Here is a 19565-nt window from a genome sequence, read left to right as displayed (position 1 = left end):
GCTCACAGCGTGTTTCATTTGCATTTGACAGCGGGGTCCTAGAGCAGAACATTTAGTGATCATAAGGGCCACAGGGAAGAGCGTCTGCAGGGAAAGTGTCAAAGGTCATGCCTAAGATGAGTAAACCAGGCCAGGCTCAGGGACAGACTCCAGATAAGGTCAGGCAAAGAGCAGGAAGCCCTGCTGGGGGAAGGGAGTCTTCCATTTTGCTCAGAGAGCTGTCCCGACATGGAGGATTGCCACTTTAAGCAGCAAGACCTTCCAACAGTCTTCAGAAAAGCCTCCCTTGTTCCCCCCCTTTATGCTTCCCCAAACATATTTTGCCATCCCCTACATAACCTCATTCTAGACACATAGTTCAGCATTTTTCTTAAAGCTTCACTAAATTTGAACCAGGCACAACACATGGCAGCTACTTGCAGTTTCAAACTTAAAGGGTTACAGACATGAGTATATTTTTCTAAGGATAACGATACTCAAACCCAAACAATTCTTTTGTGTAAGTTACGCTTTGATAGAGTTCCCTGGTCTACAAGAGGATCCTACTCGTCTACTTCTTTCTGTAAAGGGCGGACTCCAATAAGGAGCTTTTCCCATCCCACCATCAGGTGGTTCTTCCACCAGTGTAAGCTCCTGTGTATGGTAACTGTGATCCGCCCATCCCACAGTTTGCACTGCAGTTTTTCCTCTTGCCGCATACCAGATCCCACCATTGATTCCTGCTTGGTATCCAGGGCCCCTAACCTCAACAGTGGGCACTGCGTGTCCCCGAGGCCTTTGCCCTTTTCTGTGTATGCATCGCCTTAATCTCCTTCCCAGACTGTGAGGCGGGGCTAATGTTCCAGGTGCTGTCTCCTCATCTGTGCCATCATTTCCTGCCACTACTGTTGTGAATCCCTTTCTCCACAAGGTGATGCTATCTACCTTTCCCTTAGAACAATTATGCTAGCGTGACTGCCTCTACTGAGTCAGAAAAGTTCCCAGGGTTAGGAGTTGCAGTTAATAAATTCCAGATAAGAAGAGAGTCTGCAAGCTGCAAACCCAGCTGTGTCCTGAACTGTTCTGAGGGCCGCTGGTCCTAGCCAAGAAGAGACCATCTCCAATGATTTGCCTCACAGAGACTTGTTGGGCAGGCAGACGTTCATAGCTGATCTGCACGGCTCCCAACACTCCCAAGCGGCTACAAACCCTGGACTTGCTGAAAGCCCCTGGAAGGAAGGTAAGCCGCTAAGGTTCTGAGACTAACCAAGCTGCAAAGCAGAGTCTGAGACCAGCTGCTTGGAACGGACAGACCAGCTGTGAGCTGCCAGGGACGTTTAGACCAACTGAGGCACCCGGAAAAGACGCTATCCAACCTGCTGAGTTTCCTGTGAGCTGTGCAGTGTGCTCCAGGTTCCCAGCTTTTGTCATCTGTCACCCCTGCTGGCGTAGGCTTTGTTGATGCAGCTGTCTCTAAGTTGTTGCTGCTCCTGTAAGTAACCCCAATAAACTCCCTGGTTCCCTGGGCTGGACTTTGGTGAGACCTGTACTTCTGTCTGTTGTGGGTTCCCTATCTGGGGTGAGTAGATGTGTGTTGGGTGTCCCCAGGAAAGCTGTGTCACACAACAGGAGCCAGTCTGGGCTATGTGAGACCCTGGTCTCAAAAATGAAAGTGAGCAGAGAAGAGAGGAAGGCAGGCGTTTTGAACTGGGAGGAAAGAAAGGGAAAGGACAGTTCTAAGTTGAAGCTTTGTTTTTTTGTGGCAGCATCCCAAACTCCATATGCTAACATATGTTCAGAACGACTGGTATTCATGGGGGGGGGCAGATTAAAAACAAACCACTGTATGCTGTCTCACTGTCAAATGTAAAGCAAGAGACAACACCAAACCCTGGCAAAGATGAACAGGAAATGGGGGGGAAAGCCTGCACTGCAGCCAGGCATTTAAGTACAATTTAGCACTTTTACACCCATCGCATGCAGGAAGAAACACGGCTGAAGCGGGGGGGGGGGGGGCTGGAACCTATGTAATGTCCAAGGACACAGAGGCAGGGGGATTGCTCACAAGTTCCAGAACAGCTAGGGGCTGTCATGACACCCTGTCTCAATCAAATCAAATTAAAAGTAAAAACCAGCAAAGAACCATGCTTTCTTTCCCAGATGTAAACGGTTACTTGAGAATCTCCCAAGCAAGATAAGGCTGTCTATAGTCAAAATACGCCTGAGCTCCCTAAATCGATACAAGAAGAAAGTTCTTTAGAAACCTTTTAAACAATCAAGCTTCAGAAGCCACCAACATGGCACATGCATTTTTACTGGGCCATTTAAGCAGGACTCCTAAGGAGTCCACACGTGTATGCATGTGCACTGTCAGACACCTGTGCTGTCACGTGCGCTGTCCCAGGTGCTCACATGTGCAGCGTCCTGTTCCCCAGGTCCCCTCTCACTTGATCTCTCCACCTCCCCTAGCACTTAGGAAGTAGAGGCAGTTCAAGGTCATCCTCAGTTATCTAGGGAGTTGGAGGTTAACCTGAGCTACAAGAGATCATTTCCAAAATCATTCTGACCATCATCACCTAGGACTCCACAGGCCGACACAGCAAGATGAATCTCCTGCTCCTGATGAAGTGGAAGTCTCCTGAATTAAAAAAAACAACCCAGGAAATATAGAGAAAAGATTACCCAATTAAAAAAAAACAACAAACAATAAGGTGGTATTTTGTTTGTACTTTAATAAATAAAGTGAGCCTGGAGATCAGAATGCAGAGCTAACCACACTGGTTAGCAGCCATAGAAGCCAGGCAGTGGTGACACATACTTTTAATCCCAGCATTTGGGAGGAGGGTCTATGTGAATTCAAGGCCACCCTGGGCTACCCAAGATTGAATCTATCTAAAAAAGAAATGAGCCAAGCAGTGGTGGCTCACACCTTTAATCCCAGCTCTTGGGAGGTGAAGACAGGAAGTGGTGGCTGGGCTGAGAGAGGACTATGAGGTGGGAGGAGACCGGAGCCCAGGATAGAGACGGCTTTCAGCATGAAGACTTGTAGAGACAGGTCACCTATTTGTCTGAGGATTTCGTAGAGGTAGGAACTAGTGGTTTGGCTGCTCTGCTTCTTAAATCTTTCAGCTTTCTCCCCCTAATATCTGATTCCGGGTTTTTATTACTAAGACCAATTAAAATTCGGTGGTGGCACACGCCTTTAATCCCAGCACTCGGGAGGCAGAGGCAGGCGGATCTCTGGGAGTTCAAGGCCAGCCTGGTCTACAAGAGCTAGTTCCTGGACAGCCTCCAAAGCTACAGAGAAACCCTATCTCGAAAAACCAAAATAAAATAAAATAAAATAAAATAAAAAAATTCGTGCTATAGCACGGTGTCGTGGACACACCTGGGAGGCAGGAGAATCAGGAATTCAAGGTCATCCTCAGCCGTAGTAAGTTCAAAACTCGCTTGGAACATGAGACCCCATCTTTATATCAAAAACAAAAACAAACAAACAAAAATATATTCTGGTCTGACGAAGACTACTGTACCTCCATGGTTGGGGCCCAAAAGAGCTAACAGAACTCACAAACGTTCCAGTCTCTCTAAAGATGATGGTATCTGCCAACATTGTCAGAGACCCTTAAACAAGGAGGGTCAAGAGCCCAGGACCAAAGCACCCAGGGTTAAGAGTCTTGTTGCTCCAAATGTCCTGTAACACAAACTCGGATGTATAGCTCTGAAGAAACAACCCTGTAGAAAACAGTAAGTTTTTGGCCAAGAGAATCAAGGAAGTCAAAGAAAAATGTTGGTGGGGTGGTGGGGAGTGAGGGGTGGGTTAGGGGGGCTGCATAGATGCTCAGCAGTGAAGAGCACTGGCTGCTTTTGCAGAGGACCCAGGTTCAATTCCCCGCACCCACACAGTGGTTCATTTCCATCTATCTATAACTCCAGTTCCAGGGGATCCAGTACCCTCTTCTGACCAATTCTGACCGCCAAAGCCATCAGATATGAACTTAGTACACATACATACAGAGTCAAAATATTTACACATAAAATAAAGTGAATAAATAATAAAAAAGAAAGGATAAATGCTAGGAACAGATTACCAAAAGATGTAGGTTATCGTCGCTGAGAGTTTTTACTTCTAAGCCAGAGACCAGTCAAAAATAAGAGTTTTTTTTTTTTTTTTTTGAGAGAGTTTCTCTGTGTAGCTTTGGAGCCTGTCCTGGCACTAACTCTGTAAACCAGGCTGACCTTGAACTCAGAGAATCTCCTGCCTCTGCCTCCCAAGCGCCTGTACTGCACAGCTATAAGAGTCTTTAACATGAGGAAATAAATGGTCAAGCCTTGAAGAAAAAGAGAGAACCTGAAGCCAACATGGATCTCCCAAAACCCCTGGGACAGCCTTGCGATGCAGTAACAAAGAAATTACAGGCATGGATGGAGTTCAGAAAGAGCAGGAGCCGTGCAGGGACAAAGCTAGGCAGTAGAAAGAACTCACTTGCCCGGCCCCCTGCTCCAAAACAACAAAGAAAAAGAAAACAGGGACCTAAGCCACTTCCTTAACTCACGCCCACCCTTACCGGCTCCTACAAGCATGGAGACGCCTCCTGAATTCACACACAAGGAGGAGCAAAACCTTGAAGCCAGAGGAGCACAGTGAACAGGATAAAACTGGGGGGCGGGGGTGGGGGGAGGGAATCAGCGCGCTGGCCTGGTGCATGTCGGGTAAGTGCTCCTCCATGGAGCCATCCCACTGTCTCAGGCACTTAGATAATCTTTGTGAAGCTCAGGTTTCATCTATAAACCAAAGATCTCGCTCAACGGGTACCTCACACAGCTGTTAGCAATACTAAATGAAGTATTTATTCACCACAGCTTTGGTGGTTCACGTTCAACCCCAGCACTCAGCAGGCCGAGGCAGACAGATCTCTGTGAGTTCCAGGCCAGCTGGGGCTACAAAGCGAGATTCTCCCCCGACTCCATCTCAAAAAAATAAAGCAAGCACGAAGGAATATCCATCCAGGACTGGCAAAAAAAGTAAATGTACCGTGGGGTGGAGAGCTGCCTCAGTGGTTAGGAGCACTGGCTCTTCCTCCAGGGGAGCCGAATTCCATTTCTAGCACTCAAGTGACGGCTCCTAACCGTAAATACAATTCCAGGGAAACCCGAGGCCCTTTTCTAGCCTCGGAGGGCAAAAGGCACACATGTGGGGCATAAGCCTACACGCCGGCAAACCACACACACACATTAAAATAAATGTACAAGGATGCTGGAGAGATGGCTCAGTGGTTAAGAGAACACACTGCTCTTGAAGAGTACCAGAGTTCGATTCCCATCATTCACACTTTGGGCCGCTCAAAATTACCTGTAACTCCAGCCCCAGGAGCAGCTGATGCCTCTGCTCTCTGAAGGCACCACTGTCAGTATGGCACAGACCCACACACATATACATAAGTTAAAGAAAGTCCTTTAAAAAAGTGAAACTCACCAACAAAACCCGGTCCAAAACAAAAGGCCTCTGTGAAGAGCAGTCATCCTAGGTAGCAAACGTGCTGAATAGGCCAGCAAAGGGAGGTGCAAACTACGCTTGCGGGTAAGAAGGACGCGGAGCTGCACACCTTTAACCCAACACTGAAGGCTGAGGAAGGAGGGGCAAGGCTGAGGAAGGAGGGGCAAGAGTTCAAAGCCAATCAGGGTTACATGAGACCCTGCCCCCAAAACACAAGGATATTACCAGACGTGACCACTAGGTGTCAGCCAAGGACATTGCATAAACTGGTAGCCTCGGCCACAGAATTCTGAGCTGGGTTGGTGCACCAGCTTCCTCTCAGAAATTCTCATGGTCCCCCACACTCTCTCAGAGTGTGACAAGAGGTGGTACCTGCTGTTTTCCCGCATGCCCCCCCATACCACGTTCTGTCTTACCAAGGGCCCAAATTCGGAGCCAAGGCTTATGGGCTGAAACAATGATTCCCTTCTTAAATTGTTCATGCCAAGTGCTTTGGCAAAGTAACACAAAGTCTGACTAACAAAAACTTGACACTAAAGACATGAGGAAGACACCACGGGGATGACCTGATAACGTGATCCACCAAGCCTCAGACCCGATCCGTGGTGATCATTTGGAACAGTTGGAACTGCGAGCCAGAAAAGCCAGAGTGTTGCAGACACATTACATTCTGTCCATGCCCTGAGACTTTGTAGGAAGCTGAGTTTAAAGGTGAGGACATTCCAAGTCACCCCAGCATGCAGGCTGTGGCCCTGTCATCCAGGTCCACAGAGAGAATACACAGAGCAAAGAGAGCAGAGCCCCCAGAAACCACCCACCAGTCGGAAAAGCCTGTGTAAGGCTGGGGACAAGCAGTTACTGATAGTGAAGCAGTGTAACATGTTAGGGTCTGAAGATCACCCACAAAGCCCACCACTCACACATGCAATCCACACAAGGAGTGCTGCCCCAAATGTAACAAAGGCGCCCCCTGGGCCAGGGACTGTGGGACACAACCTGTCACTGCACAGCAACTCCAGACGGGGCACCCCTCAGCTAAAAGAACCCCCTAGGGTGTTCTGGACACTGCACATTTTTCCACACTCTCCCATGATGACCATACCTCTCGATGAGCTGGCAGTGAAGGGACTTGGGGACCCTGGGGTACACATCACCATCATCTGGTGTAGGAGGTCCTTGTGTTTATGTGTTGTTTTCGTTGGTTAATGAATAAAGAAACTGCATTGGCCTTTTGATAGGGCAGAACTTAGGTAGGCGGAGAAAACAGAACTGAAGGGCAGAGTCAGAGAAGCCATGGGTCCTCCTCCATCCAACAATCATCACAGAAACAGAAGCCCTCAGATTTCCTCACTGGAAGTTTAGACCCAGTTCCTCCATCAGCAGAACAGGAGAACACCCATACTACTGTCTGCTCAGTACACTGGAAGGACCTAGATGACACCCAAGGTTCTTTCCCTCCAGTCAAAGACAATGTCACTTGCAATCTTGTGGCAGCCCAGAGACTCCCCGATTAGAGTCTAGCAGTAGACCTTCTGCCATCCCTACCTTCCTGTTTTGAAGACCCAGTCAGGTCAGATCAGCAGAAACCTGCATTGATGAGGTCTAGATTTGTGTTATGCCTCCTGTCTGCATACAGATCCATTTTGGAGACTCTACCAGAACTTGTTTTCTCTCTTCTGTAGTGACAGAGACCTAGAGCAGCTGGTAAACAGCATCCCAGGTTGGCTGATGTAGAGCAGACAGAAACTAACATGTCAAAGAGCATAGTGGGTTTCTGAGAAAACCTGGGATTCTGTAGCTTCCAATTGTACAGGTTGCTAGTGGAGAAAGGTCAATGGACCAGCTTCTGTCTATCATAAGCATCAACTAGGAGGGCCCATGATTGACATGGAAGACAGCTTTAGCCTGGAGGCTGCTCCATCCGTGAGCAGGAACATGTTTTGAAGACTTTTAAGTTCTTCCTCCACTCCCTGCCCCATGCATCTTCGGTCCCCCTGTGCACAGCAGCTCTTCAGGTGGGCTCTTGTCTTGAGGTCTCAACTGTGAGGGTTTAAAAAGATAACTAGCTAGAGCTAGATTTAGTCTTTCTTTGGTCTGATCCTTCCTTATTAGTCTTTTCTTTATACTGGGAACAGAAATGCTTACCCTGCCATTGCATATTGGAAGTACAACTTTACATGGGATTGGAGCCTGTAAATCTCAGAAGAGACACTGAACTTTTGTACAAGGCTGGCAAAAAACACCAAAAGATATTGGGGCAGGCAGACCTGAACAGTCATCTGAATAGGGGAATGAGGATTAAAAAAGAGATATAGAATCAGGAGGGCTCTCAATACTGTAGCAGCCCCGAGTTTATTTCATATAGCCCTTTTACACCCAGAGCAAAAGAGGGGAGCAAAAGACTTCCTTACCATGGTTGAAGGAACAAACAAAGCATAATCGCCTCCCTAATTCACAAGATATCTAGAAACGATGCCTTTGGCCTCGAGGAGGAAAACATCTAGTGACCATACCTTTGGCCAGACATCCTGCCACGGAACAGCTCAGGGGAGGCACTCATACCATGGGAGAAGCAGAATCTTGGTACACAGGAAGGCACAAGTTCAGCAAATGACAGACACAACACACAAGAGAGTATTTGAAATCTGCTGCAATTTTACTGTATTCATGTTTTGATTATATAGTATTCAAACAAAGAACAAACCAGAAGGTCATGTGTCATTAGTTGGCACAGTATGAAAGCTTCTTTTAGTCACATCAGCGATTTATAAGAAAAGCGTATTATCAGGGACAGGTGTTAGACATAAAACATCCTTAGAAGAGGAAATCTTGTCCTTGGGAACGTAAACCTCAGACAAGTGGTCTCATCTTATGAATAGAAAGTGTCTCATTATCGCTATCATGGACCTTCCTCTTCCTAACCCTTTCTTTATCTCATCTAGTGACCAAATTCGCCTGACAGCTCTCTGCAACAGTTGAAATACTTTTTTGTACCTCCTTATGCAGCAGACACCATGGGGGTTGGGATCTAGCAAGCCTATAAAGTTCAAAGTATAACACTCTGTCCATCAACATTAACCCATCTATTCCCTTGCTCATCATATACCGTGTATGACACCCTTGCTGTAGTCTTATATATTCCCATACTGTGCTTCCCGATCCCAGAGCTGTTCCTGAAGAGATAATCCTTGTCTTGCAGATAGACTATCATTATTATAAAACAGATTGTGCAAAGCCCATATCCCGCATAGCCAGCTACTCGAGAAACCCATCTATGCCTCAGTGGTGGCTAATACCGGGCCATCTGCCATTGACCTCCAGGAAGCCTAGTCCCATAGGACACGTAGCTCCCATCCAGCATGACATGTTATGTCACACAGACGACACTGGAGTTGTGGTATGGCAATGTTCTACAATCTGGCCGCGAGGAGCAAGAACAAGCTTGAACTCTCTGACCTTAAATCAAGATGGAAGTCACTGTGGACTCCCATAATTCTCCCTTTAATTTTTTAATATCTGTGCTTCTGACACAAGACAGATGACTATCTTTTCAACCTTCCAGACTTGCCTATCACTGGTACACTCATTCTACCATGCGTGTCCTGTCTTAGGTTGACTGTAGGCAGTTGTGTAATAGAATCCATCTTTGGCCACACTGAAAGCTATTGACTGGCAGTAATAACACACATCTGCACCAGCATCTAGGAGAGGTCAGAAAAGCTCTTTCCATTTATAAACAAAGTGAGTTCTGGGCACTGTGGACCAACAGGCATCAGATGAACCAAATCTAGCCTCTTCTCTTTTACCTCTTGAAACTTGATTTATTGTTTACACTTAGGGAAGTAAAATTAATTGTGCAGGTTTCAAGCCCATCTTTACCACAGAAATTCGATTAGGCAAGTGGCTCATAACCTTGATTTCTCCTTCATAATCAGCATCAATAACGCTGGGAGCAACAAACCCCCCGTGTGGTGGTTCTCCTCCTCTCCATCAATAACCCTGCAGGGCCTTTTGGTAAAGGCCCATAAACACCAAAAGGGAGGGTTTGCACGCCCATTTTGGGAGTTAAGACTGTGCAGAGCGAAGAGCTGAGATCCAATTCTGCACTGCCGAGGTACCATTTCCTTGCAGAGGAACAGACTTCTGAAGCACCCCACAACATTGTCTCGGGCCCTGGGGCAAGCCCCTTTGCCCCCTTCCCGGCAGTGGATTCCCATGGGCGTCCTTCTTTGATCTACATTCATTAGCCCAATGTTTTCCTCTCTTGCATTTTGGGCACAATCCGGGTTCCTTCTTTGTCCCAACACTTTTTCTCTCATCAGGACACTGCTTGACCTTGTGCCCCATCCGGCCACACCCAAAGCAACTTCCAGAAGAGCCCACAGCTCTCCCTTTTCTCAGGCCTTGATTTCTTTGTTGGAAGAGAATATCCTTAACTGTTTTTCCCTGTAATGCAGCAGCCATAGCTAACCCCTGAGTATATGAAGGCCCAATATCTGAGCAAAGTCGAATATAATCAGAGAGGTTGCCCTTGTTTCTATAAGGTCTCAAAGCAGCCTGACAGACAGCATTAGCATTTTCATAGGCTAGCCCTTTGACAAATCTATCTTCTGTAACCCCAATTAACCTGCTTGTTGCCTCCCTCAACCGAGAGACAAAGTCCTGAAATAATTCATCAGGTCCTTGTCTTATTTTTGACAAGTCCACAGTACGCATTCCAGTACATGGAAGCCTATTCCAGGCCATCTTGGCAGCCATCTCTACCTGGGCATACGCTGCCAGATCAAAATTTAACTGCTGATCTGTTGTCTGATAAATGCCTTCTCCGGCAAGCATATCAAAAGTAATGGAACTTTGCTGGGCCCGATTTCTTGCAGCTGTGGCTTCACATTGTTCCATAAATTCAGCTTTCCACCACAGGTAATGCTCTCTTGACAGGCAAGCTCTGGCAATCAGTTTCCAATCCCCAGGGGTCAAGATCATTACAGTTATGTCTTCAAGCAGACCTCTTGTAAAGGGTGCAGTGGGCCCATAGAGAGAGCATGCCATTTTTAATTCCTTGAGTTGTTTAAACAGAACCGGCATATGCACCAAAATAATGTTGCCCTGGGCATCTCGCTGCTCAATCACTTGGAACATCTGAAACCCTTGCACATCCTCCCCTCTGCTAGCTGCTTCTTTAACACTAGCTTCCAGGGGAGACATATGACTAACAGTGAGTGTTTGCCATACCGTGGGAAGTCTTTGCACCACAGATGGCTCCCCAGGCGGATCTAATCCAGCCATGACAGTAGGAAGAGGAGTGCCCTTCCGAGAAGAGACTTGCAGACTCTCCAGTTTTTGTGAAAGGGAAACTACTAATTCCCTCAAGCCCTTCAGCTCCTCCTCAATCTCATCACCAGGTTTCTGCCCTTTGACATTCACAGTCTGAATCTGGGGAGGTGAAAACTTCTCATTACTGTACCCAGTGCGTTCTTCCTCAAACTCAGCTTCAACAGGATCAAACTGATCATCATCCAACAATTCTGTAAAGGTGTCCGAATCCAGGGGCTCCTTCAGCAGCGCAGAGGGTTTTGTTTCACTTTTAACTGTTTCAGGAGGAAACACCTTCTGCCCTTCAGGGTGCAAATTCAAACTGTCCTGGATAAGTGCCCACAGACTGGGAGCACCAACTGAGACCTTTCCAGGCCCATGCTTGTTAGAATGCTGTTGGATTTTTGCTCCAATTCTCCTCCATGTGTCTGCATCCAAGGTCCTGTGCTTGGAAAACCACGGGCACACCTGCTCGACAAACTCTAAGAATTCTTGTACTTGCTGCTGCTTCACTTTAGCTCCTCTGGCTTTTAAAATATCTTTAATCAAATGTATAAACAGCTGTCTACTATTACCCTGGTCCATGTTTACAATTTTGCCCCAATCACTTGCAGACTTGCAGTGTTCTTCCTGAGGTTCCACGTGTGGGTGCCACCTATCAGGACCAGCAAGCTTGTCAAACTGAATAGGGGACTGAGGATTAAGAGACAAAAAAAAAAAAAAAAAAAAAAAAAAAAANAAAAAAAAAAAAAAAAAAAAAAAAAAAAAAGACAGAATTAGGACTCTCAGTGAATATGCAGCAGCCCCAAATTATTTCCTCACAGCCCTTTTACATCCAAAGCAAAAGATTTCCTTAACATGGTTCAAGAAACAAACAGGCATACTCATCTCCTTAATACTCAAAAAACCTAGAAACCACACCTTTCGCCAAACATCCTGTTATCTGGTCTTGAGGAGCAAGAATAAGCTTGAACTCTCTTACCTTAGGTTAAGATGGGATGGAGTTACTGTGGACTCCCACAAGATTAAAAAGATGTTGGAGGCGCTTGAATATGAACTAAATGTATTTTGCATAATAAAACTGCCATGAATTTTTAAGGTAAAATATGGTTTAAACATGAAATGTCTCCCAATCAGGCTTATGTATTGAATACTTAATCCCCAACTAGTGGCACTAGATTCAGGAAATCTTAGGAGACAGTGGAAGAAGCCAGGTGACGGTGGTGAGCGCCTTTAATCCCAGCACTCAGGAAGCAGAGGCAGGTAGATCTGTGAGTTGAAGGTCAGCCTGGTCTACAAGAGCTAGTTCTTCCAGGACAGGTTCCAAATCTACAGAGAAACCCTGTTTCAAAAACCAAACCAAAGGAGACAGTGGAAGTAGGTCATGAGAACACAGCTTCAAAGGTTTTCCAAATCCCTTTTTGTCTACATCTGCTACGTGAACCTTAGCCACTTACTCCCAGTATCAACAGAGTCAAGGACTAGGAAACTGAATGTCTGTAATCATGACTTCCCCTGAGAGGGAGAGAGAGAGAGAAGAATAGAATCCAGCCCTCAGTTCTCAAATCTGCCATGTCTGTGGGCCTCGACCTCTCCCTCTTGAATGACCGCCAGCTGCACCGGATCTGTACCAGGGCTCCCACCCCTACCTAGCACCTGGGCATTATGCGGATCACCATGATTATTCTTTCTTTAAAATCTACATACAGGCTGGGCGATGGTGGCGCACACCTTTAATCCCAGCACTGGGAGGCCAGAGGCAGGCAGATCTCTGTGAGTTTAAGGCCAACCTGGTCTACAAGAGCTAGTTCCAGGACAGGATCCAAAGATACAGAGAAACCCTGTCTTGAAAAAAAAAACAAAAAAACACACAAATCTACATACAGAAACATTAGAGCGTTTGAGTCATGTGATATGATGAACAAGGCCTCCGATAAGCTTCCTATCTCATTTCTCCCCAGCCAAGCCTCACATCTACCCACAGGACAGTTTAAAAAAAAAAAAAAAAAACAGATGGTTGTGAGCCACCATGTGCTGGGAATTGAACTCAGGACCTTTGGAAGAGCAGGCAATGCTCTTAACCGCTGAGCCATCTCTCCAACTCCCCAAAGGACAGTTTTAGGACAGTTGTCTTTGTCTTAGTCATGACAGTACCCTGACCAAAATCTTCTAGAAGTTTCCTGCTCTAAGCATAGATCTAAGTGTTCTTCACCTTTGAGGAAGAAACATGTTTTGGTTAGACAGGTGTCTCAGTGGTTAAGAGCACTACCTACTCTTCCACAGGACCCAGGATCAATTCCCAGCACCAGTCACCCTTAACTCCAATTACAGGGATGCCAATGCCTTCTTGTGCCCTCCTTGGAAACCCACCCACGTACATGCATGCAGGCACACACATGCACAGCCACCCCTTTGGGGGAAAACAAAACTCAGATCAAAATTGGTCTTCACGAGAGGAATTCAGAGCTGGAGAGAAGACACGGAGGTTCTTTTAGAGAACCCTAGTTACACCGCCACCATCCACATTAGGAGGTTCCAACCTGCCTGTATGTAACTCTGGCTCCAAGGAACAATACTCTCTTTTGGTCCTTCTAATATCAATACACTCATGGCATAAAAACATACAAACACACATAGATTAAAACAAACAAAAAATGGACTCTTAGAGGCTAAGAGCACTGGCTGTACTTTCAGAGGCTCTGAGTTCAATTCCCAGCAACCACATGGTGGCTCACAACCATCCATAATTCAATCTTGTCCCTCTCTTCTGGACTGCAGACAAAACACTGTATACATAATAAGTAAATAAATTAAAAAAAAAAAAAAAAGGTCAAGTTTCTCAAAATAAATAACCAAACAAACTCAGCCAGGCCAGGAGGCATACACTTTTGATCCCAGTTCTGCAAAGGCCGAGGAAGGCAATTCTGTGAGTTCAGGCCAGCAAGACCTAAAGAGACCCTCCACCAAAATAAGTAAATAAAACCTAAAACAATCAAAAGGGTGTGCAAAAGAGATAAAGGGAAACACTTACCTTAAACGACTGTCTATTCAGATGCAAATCTGTAGGATGTCTCCACCTGGGGTGTTGAGAAAGCAAAGTCATTAGTCCGGCCAAGAAAGAGTGACAGTGCCTAAGCACACAAGCGCAGACACACGACTTCATCATCTATTAAATTTATAACCAAGCTGGGCGGTGGTGGTGCACGCCTTTAATCGCAGCACTCGGGAGACAGAGTCAGGATCTCTGTGAGTTTGAGGCCAGCCTGCTCTATGAGAGCTAATTCCAGGACAGGAACCAAAAAGCTACGGAGAAACCCTGTCTCGGGGGAAAAAAAAATTATAATCAAGAGAATTTATTATTACTTTGTCGTTGTCCCAAGCAGTTTTAGTGCTTTTCTTTTTTAGAAAGGGGCTCTCTTGCCATGTGGGCTGACCTCGGACTATACAGATGAAGATGACTTTGACTGGATTCTCTCGCCTCCACCAGCTGAGTGCTGGGGTTACTGGCGCTGTGCTGGGAACAGAAGCTGGTTCTTCAACACCACCAAGTGAGCTACAGCTTTTCTGGCTGTTTTCTTTTTGACACAGGGTATTACATAACTCTGAATTCATGATCCTTCTGCCTCAGTCTCCTAAGCTAAGAGTGCCTATCTTTAAACGTCATTTTCCCACCTAAGCTCATAAGGTCAATACCTTGTTCTTCAACCCAGACAACCACCTTCATTTTCAGATTTGCTTTTCCTAGAGTTTTATTTGAGAGGGTCATACTGTTTTGCAGCCAGCTTCTTTAGCCATCCATAACCTGTACACATTTTCAGGGTATTTTCTCTTCTATGTGCACCAGAACACTTCCTCTGCCCTTCATCAGTGGGTCGTTTACAGCCTGGAGTCTCCTATGACTAGGCTTCTATGAACACTCTTGTGTAGGCATATGCTTTGACCGACTTGTCTGTGGTGCTTCCTGCCATTCCGTACAAACAGCTCTCTGCTGTCAAAGTGACTTTCAGCTGTGAAACATGACTGCAGTCACTGCAGGAAGCCATAAATGTAACCAGTAACCCTGACCACTAACATTCAATAGTGCAATGTAAAAACGCTGTGGCCCAGTTCTCTGTGGGCCAGTGGGGCCACTGTGGCCGTGGGTAAGTAGCCCTGGTGGGTGAGGGACAGGGATAGGAGTGGAAGAGAGAGAGAGAAAGGGGGATGAGGGAAGCTTGTCTCTTAAAGGGACAGGACAGACCATTACAAATAGGGTAAGAGCTAAGCATTTTTCTTCATTCACTTAAAGGCTTGCGCCACCAATGGCCAGGCATTTATTTATTTTTATTCTGATTTTTTTCAAACAAGGTCCCATGGATTTGGCCTCAAACTTATATAGCTGGGAATGATATTGAACGTCTCATCTTCCTGCCTCTGTCTCCAAAGTGCTAAGATTACAAGCACAGACGACTGGTTCTGGAGTTCATGCCCGCCAGGCAAGCATTAAGCAACAGCACTTCATTCCTAGCCCTGTATTTTTCCCCTCTACTGGGAACCATCACACTGGAGGCGAATTACCTGTCAGGACAGCCTGGGAGGAAACAGCATTGTTATTCCTGGATGGGAAGGACCCAAAGTCCTATTCAGGGTCTACCAAAGTCCAGGTACAGCCTGGGACAAGGACTTGAGGGAACTGGTTGAAGCCTTCCCTGAGTTTGCTGGAATCAATCAACATTCATGGGCTTTTTACACCTTGACTTCAATTCTGCTCCCATAAATAATCCAGATGGCCAAGAAATGCCATTACCTCACCCAACCTAAGCAGACAGGCAAAGAGACCCCTGCATGGCGACTGTGGAGGAAGACTGCTTGAGCAAGCCAGTTCCAAGCTGGCTTTTCTAAAACTAATAAAAATACAAACACGAAAACCAAAAAAAGCCCCGCATGGATAGTCAGAGGGATCTTTCTTGCCTGGCTGAAGTTACTCCCCGAGCCCCCCCCCCAACTTTGGTCAAGGAGGGCACTAGAGCCTGAATCTCAAGGTCCCATGGGAAGGATAAAAACAGTAAATGGCTCTGTGGGGGGCAGAGTGTCTGCTCCAGGGAGGCAGGAGGCTGGACTAAGGAGGAGGACCAGAGCCAAGTGACAAGGAAAGGGGTCTCCTGAACGGGAGGGGTTAGCCCATAGTACAGAACTGAATTTTAAGATCCTGGACAGGAGGGTACTGGTTAGGAAGGGGAGGTCTATTAGGGTTAAGAGTTAAAGGGTTGGCAGAGACAGGAGGACATGCCCCAGAGGCTGGGTTGGCGGAGTGAAGAGCTAGGACCTAAAAGCCCATCTCTGTTTATTCCATTTATTTTTATTTTGTGTTTGCATGTGTGTTAGGGCCATGACGGACCTGTGGAGGCCAGAGGACAATTTAAGAAATTCAGTTCTTTCCTTTCACCATGTGAGTCCTGGGGTCAAGTTGGTAAAAGGAATCTTTACCATTAGTTGTCTCACTGGCTCCCAATCTGTTTAAATACCATCTTTTCCCACTATTTAGAGCCCGAGGAAAGGGTCAATACAACAAGAAGAGATAGACGTTTAAAAACTAACTAAAGGGCTGGAGAGATGGCTCAATGGTTAAGAGCATTGCCTGCTCTTCCAAAGGTCATGAGTTCAATTCCCGGCAACCACATGGTGGCTCACAACCATCTGTAATGAGGTCTGCTGCCCTCTTCTGGTCTGAAGACACACACACAGACAGAATATTGTATACTGTATACATAATAAATAAATAAATATTTTAAAAAAAAACTAACTAAATGCACCTGCCAGGTGTGGGACACATGTTTTAATAGCAATACTTAGAAAAGATCAGCAAGAAGACTGGGCTACAGAGTGAGTTCCAGGCCAGCCTGAGCAACTTAGTAAGACCCTTCTCAAAACTCAAGAAAGCTGGAGTGGAAGCTGGCTCATTTGTCAAGAATGCGAAAAGCCCTGTGTTCAGTCTCCATCACAGCAGAAATAAAACCAGACGTGGGGCAGACGTTTACAGTCCTAGCTCTCGGGAGGTGAAAACAAGGAGGAAGAGAAACTCAAGGTCATCACTAACTAAGGAGTGAGTTCTGGGTTGGCGTAGGCACCGGTAAATTCCAAGACTTGGAAGCAGAGGCAAGAGGAATGCCTCAAGTTCTAAGCTAGCCTTGCCTACATAGAAAGTTCCAGGTCAGCCAGGTCCACTCAGTAAGATCCTGGTTGAAGAAGAAAAAAAAAAAAGCAAAGAATAAATAAAACAATCTTAAACAGAGCTTTGTGTGGTCAGACTGCACTTGCTCTATCTGGCTGTTTGGGAGATGACCTTGAACTTCTGATCCTTTTGTTTCTTAAGGCTTGAGCCACCAGGCCTGGATTTCTGGGTTTGTTTGTTGTGGATCTGTGTGTGTTTGGTGATGGCAAGTGAGCACTGTCTGGTACATGCTAAGCATCTTCAGCCCCAAAATTAGAACAAATGTGACTACTTAAGGTAAAAAAAATTGCATATTTTTTAAGCCAGTAATAGTACATGCCTTCAGTCGGGCACTTGGGAGGTTTAAGTAAGAGAATCCTGAGTTCGATGCCAACCAGGATTAAAGGCAAGGCATTGTCTAAAAAGGAAGGGAAGCAGGCTGGCAGGCGTCTACCACAAAATCTCAGAAGAAAGCAACGAGTATCATCATCACTATTCCTGAGACAATCTCTTTTATGGCTCTGCTGGCCACCAAAGATACACCCTCAAGTCCTCCTCCCAGACCCAGCTCATAGGACTATCAAAATACTCCTACACATCTTTTAACTTCTTTTGGGGGTCATATTTTCATATCCTCATTCTCTCTTTGCCCTCCTTTTCCCTTCTCTTTTTGCTGACAATGCTAGAGACCAAACTTAAGCAGTTAGGCACATGTTCTATTCCACAGATGAAGCCTCACCTTGCTGCCCAGCTGGCCTGCACTCAAGCACTCCTCCTTGTCAACCTCCTGAGATCAAATCACATCACACACACACATATAATCAAGCCAACTGGACATACTTTTAATGTCCTATGATGATGGTTTTATAAGATTGTGTTATATCGAGGCAGTGAAAATAATTCCACCTTTTTTTTCTACCCTTTGTAATTGCACGTGCTGTGTAACTGTTCCTAGCAGAAGAAAACTTTTGCTTTTTAGTAATTATTGTGTAAGAACAAAAGTCTAGGGCTGGAGTGATGACTCAGTAATTAAGAGCATCTGTCTGCTCTTTCAGAGGACCCATGTTTGGTTCCCAGAAGCCACATGAAGGCTCACTTAGGTCTGGAACACCAATTCCAGAGGCTCTGAAGCCTTTTTGATCTCTGTGGGCACTGCATGCACACAATGTATAGACATGCACGCAGGCAAAGCAGCCATAAGCATAAAATATAATAAATCTTAAAAAAGGAAAGAAACCAAGTCCTAGAGTGGGTGGGTGAGCTGACACAATCCTAGCACTTGGGAGGCTAAGGCAGACAGTCAGGGTCGAGGCCAGCTACACCTACACAGCAACTTCAAGGCCAGCCTAAGTGAGTGACACCCAATCGCAGAAGTTTTGTTGGGTGTTTTTGGTTGAGTGTCCCCCGCCCAGGACAAGTTTTTTTCTGTGTAGCCCTGGTTGTCCTGGAACTCACTCTGTACACCAAGCTGGCCTCTCAGACTCAGAGATCTGCCTGCATCTGCCTCTCAGGTGCTGAGATTAAAAGTGTGCACCAGCACCATCATACCAGGCAAGAACTTTTTAAAAATTAAATTCTAAAGAAAAAAACATACTTCCATTTTTATTTATATTTCATGCCTAGAATAATTTTCTACAGATTGGTTTCTAAGTCAAACACTCTCAAATTATTTTTATTTTACTTTTAATAATTTATTTTTATTTTATATACACTGGTGTTTTTGCCTTCACGTATGTATGTATGAGAGATACTGGCGTTACAAGCAGTTAGTTGTGAGCTGCCAAGTGGATGCTGGGAAATGAACCAGGATCTTCTGGAAGAAGTGCTCTTAACTGCTGAGCCATCTCTCCAGCCTCTCAAACTCTTTAAAAAACAATAACTGGGGGCTGGAGAGATGGCTCAGCGGTTCTTGCTCTTCCAAAGGTCCTGAGTTCAATTCCCAGCAACCATATGGTGGCTCACAACCATCTGTAATGAGGTCTGGTGCCCTCTTCTGGCCTGCAGGCATACACACAGACAGAATATTGTATACATAAAAAAAAAAAAAAAAAAGCAAACTAAAAACCTAACTCAACCTTTGGCTAGTTCAACAAAAATGTCCAGGGCTGAATGAAGGCCACCAAGCAGCAAAGAACACCCGGAGAGAAATCACAGCAGACAAAAGCAATGGCTTGAAATGGTTACAATGAAAATTTCTAAACAACCAGAGAGCCAAGGCCAAGTGGTGGCACACTACCCAGACTGGATGGATGAAGCCCCTAAAAACTGTCTCACCGAAACCTAAGAGGGCAGCTATTGCAGCATCCAGTTCATCTTGATGATTACAATAGTCATAAAATGTTAGTTTCAAAAAAACAAACAATAACAAAAATAAATAAAAGCTTTCCCAAAGTCACTTGAGTCAGCAGTGTCCTTGCAGTACAAAGGTCAGCCCGTCACCACTATCCACATTCAGTGGTTTCCACTACTCTACCGTCTGTGTACCCTTGGTACTCCTTGGTCATACACAATGAAAGGTGCTTAAAGATAGAGGATAAAGAAAAACTAATAGCTGGGTTTGGGGGTACAGGACTTTAAACTCAGCCC

At 45.8% G+C, this 19565-nt stretch overlaps 1 protein-coding gene across 3 annotated transcripts in view; it reads right to left on the bottom strand.

Annotated features, from left to right (window-relative positions):
* Window positions 1-8111: 8111 nt before the first annotated feature.
* LOC126506825 (endogenous retrovirus group K member 8 Gag polyprotein-like) overlaps window positions 8112-19565 on the bottom strand; it is a 36338-nt gene continuing 24884 nt past the window's right edge. For all 3 annotated transcript variants that reach the window (XM_050150682.1, XM_050150681.1, XM_050150684.1), the window contains exons 3-4: window positions 13821-13866; window positions 8112-11482 (exon numbers count right to left, since the gene is read on the bottom strand). In XM_050150682.1, coding sequence (XP_050006639.1) covers window positions 9542-11482; window positions 13821-13866 — 1987 coding nt within the window. In that variant the 3' untranslated portion in view covers window positions 8112-9541. The remainder of the gene's footprint in view (window positions 11483-13820; window positions 13867-19565) is intronic.

The sequence above is a fragment of the Alexandromys fortis genome, unplaced genomic scaffold (genome assembly GCF_014885135.2).
Source record: "Alexandromys fortis isolate MF-2015 unplaced genomic scaffold, M_Fortis_MF-2015_v1.1 scaffold_27, whole genome shotgun sequence".
Taxonomy (NCBI): Eukaryota; Metazoa; Chordata; class Mammalia; order Rodentia; family Cricetidae; genus Alexandromys; species Alexandromys fortis.
Note: the sequence above shows the minus strand (reverse complement) of the source record. Positions and strands in the feature narration are given on the sequence as shown.